Here is a 4,576-nt window from a genome sequence, read left to right as displayed (position 1 = left end):
ATTGTGTTTTTTGTTCACATGTAACAGGTTAGAAAAATCAAATTATACATAAATGAACAAAAATGAAAGTTGGGTGGTTTAACATATCATATAAAAACAATTGACTTGCCTAAGTAAATGAACGCTTATTCTTTTCAAGAACCCTAATTTTAGTTTACATATTCAAGAATCCATTCTAGCAAAATCAGATCAAACCAAAATCCCAACACTTAAGTCTAGAATTTAAAATAAAATCAAATCAAGATCATCATAATTTAACATATAATGTCATAATGTCTATATTATGCTTAATCCACTTTTGTACTGTCATAATTATCAATGAGTTCCCAAAGTGTCATGCTCCACTAATCTTATTGATGTATTTATGTGATGATGTTATGTTAGTTGACCATAATACGATTTAAGGCTGACAAATACAAAAATACAAACTAATGAAATATATTCCATAACTTTTCAGTAAGTACACAGATCATTTTATAATTTAACCGAACTGTTGATATCAAGAAATACTAAAATAAAGATACAAAATTTTTAACACCGGTTCATAATTGAGCATGCACATAATATACAATAGAATCGCAAATTCATGTATATAAGGCTCTTCCTTGTCTATAATTTCTTATTATTCATTTTAATTGTCATTATAATATTATATGGTGGTGCATAAATGGAATGTAAAGGTACATAACTACAAATGATGTTAAAAATCTATCTACCAATTCAAAGACATGACAAAAAGAATCTTCATGAACACTTTTATAGTTCAAATACTTATAAGTACCATAGATCAAAAAGGTAAAACATAGATGATTTAGCACAATCATCCATCATAGAAACAAATATAAGTGTGCTAACAATTCATCACTCATTGAAAAATTCATGAAAAAAGTACCACATTTTTGCATAAAAGTGCTTTGCTTTTTCCCTTGTAGTAGTAACAGCATATCTCTTGTATTGTGTGTGAAGTTTAGCCCCTGGCTCTTGTAGTATAATAGCAGCAACATACGACAAACCACTAACAAAGCATGCATATTTTTCTCCTGTCTTTTCACGCCACACACATTTCATTTTGTCGAAATCTAGTTCATGGTATATCATGTACTGATGTTGCATCACATAAAGATTTTCACCCGAACTTACAAACACCGGATAACCAAAATATGGATTCCGAAAATCATTGCTTTCAAGTAATGTCAATTTGGGTGTTGGATATAGCCAAAGTTCACTTACACTATCGTAACGGTGTAACGTGTATATCTTCCCCTTGAAAGCATATAAATCGCAAATATAGGAAGTGTTGGAAACATGAGTCCATTCTCCTTTATCCGCTATAGAAAACCATATTTTACCATAGCATTTAATTAAGAAAACAAACACCCACGTCGATAATGAAGGTGAAAAGACAAGGATCGCCCTACATATTTTACATACATAATTGTAATTAAAGGGCGCGTTAGGGAAATGAAGTTCATGTCTTGTGATCGGATTCACAAGCCAAAAGTCACGCGTTTTCACACCGAACAAGATCAAGTAACCACAAGTTACTCCAATACATGTCCTTTCAGAAGAATGGGGTACAATGGTTTTGAATTTTCTTCCTTCATAGTCCTCAAGGCAACACTCAATCTCATTAGTATCGGAAGAGAAAGATATGGACATGGGTGGTCTGGACACCATAAACTTGTTCTTGTTCGATAGTGCGATTAATCTCCATGGCTTACAAACTCCACTAAATGCAAGGAAATCAATGACTCCGAGTTGCATCATAATTAAAAGAAGCAAATCATGGTTGAGATCCGACCAAGGTGGCACACTACCATTGTCACTAGTTATAGTACTCCTTTCGTTAGCCATTCATGCACTTGCAAAACAAAAATAAAACATTCAAGAACTAGCTACTTGCAATTTCCACGTGATATAATGGAGTTAGAAATAGCCGACAAATTAACATAAACGAATAAATTAACACTACCCTCAAACATTATAAAAACAAGATGCGACAAGTAATGATCCAAGTTCCAATAAGTACTATTAGAATGGATAAGAAAATGTAAAGTTAAGCTAGATCACAATCTTAGAAAACAGAGATGGATCGATCCCAAGTTTATAAGTGTGCAATCCACAACCATAATGTTACTGACACTTAAAACTGAAGAACATTAATTATCATGATTGAAATTTATGGATTTTTAAAGTTGGAGTGAATTGCATTCGACCGATATTCGTTCACAAGAATAGATACAACAAAAAGCTAATGTTTAGTATTCATATATGATCAAGAATTAACATCCAAACAGTCATAAACAAAATCGAGATGTTATTAAGAAACAATTTACCTGATTAAAAAACTGAGAATGAGGAACTTAAGCAGGATGGATTATGAAGTAATTAGCAGAATTCGCGAAGTATATCGCCGTTTCTATGTGGCTTCCGCCTCCAATGCATATCGTATTCGTATCCCAATTCCCATGTTCTTGTCAAATGTAAATCACGATGCTATTGGGGTCGAGAGTCCATTGGGCCCTAGGTGGTTTAGTATAGTGGTTACCCATTTCAGTTTGTATGCGTTATGGGCTGAGTTGATGCAAATGCTGTGGAAGCCTATTCAAATTTTGTTATATGTAATATTGTAACTGTGAATTTTGACAGGAGAGTCGTATAGAGGTGCTCCAAAACTGTCATGGATGGACCTCGTGTGTCCCCAGACAGTCTGGTCTTTCTTAGGACCGGCCCTGTTCAAGACAGGGCTGGTCTTAAAACTAGTCTGTTCTTGTGGTTTTTTCAATTTTTTTTTTTTTTTTGCGATTTGTATTGGGGTGTTTTTTGTTCGTTTCGGTTGTACACATCACGGGTCTATTGTATTGTATAAACCAATTACATTTAAACTCATTGTCTTAATAAGTACAGTATATTTGCTATCACAAGATCTTATAAGCAATTCTATAAAATATTATTTCCATATTATATTGGTTACTAATATTAGTTAACAATGTTAATATGTTATATATCTAGTAGTATAATCTATATCTTGTTAAAGATCATCACTAGCCCAATAAAACAAATATTATTTAGAAGACTTTAGCTTGTTCTAGAATGCTCTAGAAGATTCTAGAACATTATGGAAGACTATGGAAGACTCTGGAATATACTGGAAGAGTCTAGAATACTCTAGAACGACATGGAAGATCCTGGAAGGATATGGATCATTCTAGAAGACACTGGAGCAACCTAGACCTCTCCAGAACATGGTAGAACGTTCTAGAAACATATGGAAGCATGTAGAGTATGTTAGATAGTTCTAGAGTTATCTAGTATGTAGTAAGTGTATGCTAGTATCTAGAACCTTCCTAAGAGGCCTATAAATAGGTATGGAGCTCATTTGCTCCAAACCATCCAAGAAAGCCTCAAAAAAAGCAAAGTGTGTAGTAGTCTCACAAAGTGTAAGTTCTCCTTAAGTGTCTTAATAAAAGTCTTGTTGTTTCCCATATAAAAGAGTTGTGTTCAACAATCTGGTATCAGAGCCTGGTTTCTTGATAATGAGAACAAGTGATTCTCGTTGTATCGTGAGTAGTTTGTAACTCTGCAAGTTTAGTGTCGAAACTAGCTTGTTTGGTATTACCGAGGTACTGCCAACACGATGGGTGATCTCCAAGTCGTCGGAGGAATCAAGAAACTCAACAACAACAACTACAAAACGTGGGAAACATGTATGAAGTCCTACTTACAAGGACAAGATCTATGGGAGGTCGTTGGTGGAAGCGAAACTACGCCACCAGAGGAAGACGTTAATGGTGCTTTGCGCAAATGGAAAATCAAAGCAGGCAAAGCAATGTTTGCCTTGAAGACCACAATCGAAGAAGAGATGTTGGAGCATATTCGGGATGAGAACACCCCGAAAGAAGCTTGGGACACGTTTGTGATGCTTTTCTCAAAGAAGAATGATACGAGACTACAACTTTTGGAGAACGGGCTATTATCAATCTCACAACGTGACATGACGATTGCTCAATATTTCCACAAGGTCAAGTCGATATGTCGGGAGATTACTGAACTAGATCCGCAATCCGTCATTGCAGAAGCTCGAATGAAAAGGATCATCATCCATGGACTCAGGCCAGAATATAGAAGCTTCATTACTGTTGTACAAGGATGGCCCGTTCAACCATCACTTGTAGAGTTTGAGAATTTGCTGGCCAGCCAAGAAGCTATGGCTAAGCAAATGGGAGGCATCACGCTGAAGAGTGAAGAAGAAGCACTCTACACAAGTAAAAGTCGGAGGAATTTTAAGCCACCTTCTAAAGAAGGATACAAAAATGCTGACAAAGGGAAGAGTCAACCAGGAACCTCACAACCATAGAGATCTCAAAAGACCGACAATAAGAATTCTCGGGGGAGGCGGTTCGAAGGCAACTGCAACAACTGTGGAAAGTGGGGCCACATGTCCAAGGATTGTTGGTCAAAGAAAAAGTCTGTGGAAAGCAATGTAGTAACTTCCAAAAAGGAAATAGAGGATGAATGGGATGCTGAGGCATTATGTGCCATAGAAGAAAATGAGTTAGCACTCATGACAATGATG

At 35.8% G+C, this 4,576-nt stretch overlaps 2 protein-coding genes across 2 annotated transcripts; one reads left to right on the top strand and one right to left on the bottom strand.

Annotated features, from left to right (window-relative positions):
- Positions 1 to 861: 861 nt before the first annotated feature.
- On the bottom strand, positions 862 to 1,854 carry LOC145035996 (uncharacterized). The gene has a single exon (XM_078984488.1). It carries the CDS (start codon positions 1,852 to 1,854, stop codon positions 862 to 864), a length of 993 nt encoding a protein of 330 aa, XP_078840614.1.
- A 1,783-nt stretch (positions 1,855 to 3,637) lies between these two features.
- On the top strand, positions 3,638 to 4,357 carry LOC145035995 (uncharacterized). Its single transcript, XM_078984486.1, has one exon. It carries the CDS (start codon positions 3,638 to 3,640, stop codon positions 4,355 to 4,357), a length of 720 nt encoding a protein of 239 aa, XP_078840612.1.
- Positions 4,358 to 4,576: the final 219 nt, after the last annotated feature.

Source organism: Lactuca saligna, chromosome 3 (genome assembly GCF_052625555.1).
Source record: "Lactuca saligna cultivar CGN05327 chromosome 3, ASM5262555v1, whole genome shotgun sequence".
Taxonomy (NCBI): Eukaryota; Viridiplantae; Streptophyta; class Magnoliopsida; order Asterales; family Asteraceae; genus Lactuca; species Lactuca saligna.
The sequence above is the reverse complement of the archived record's forward strand: the minus strand, read 5'-3'. Positions and strand labels throughout refer to the sequence as shown.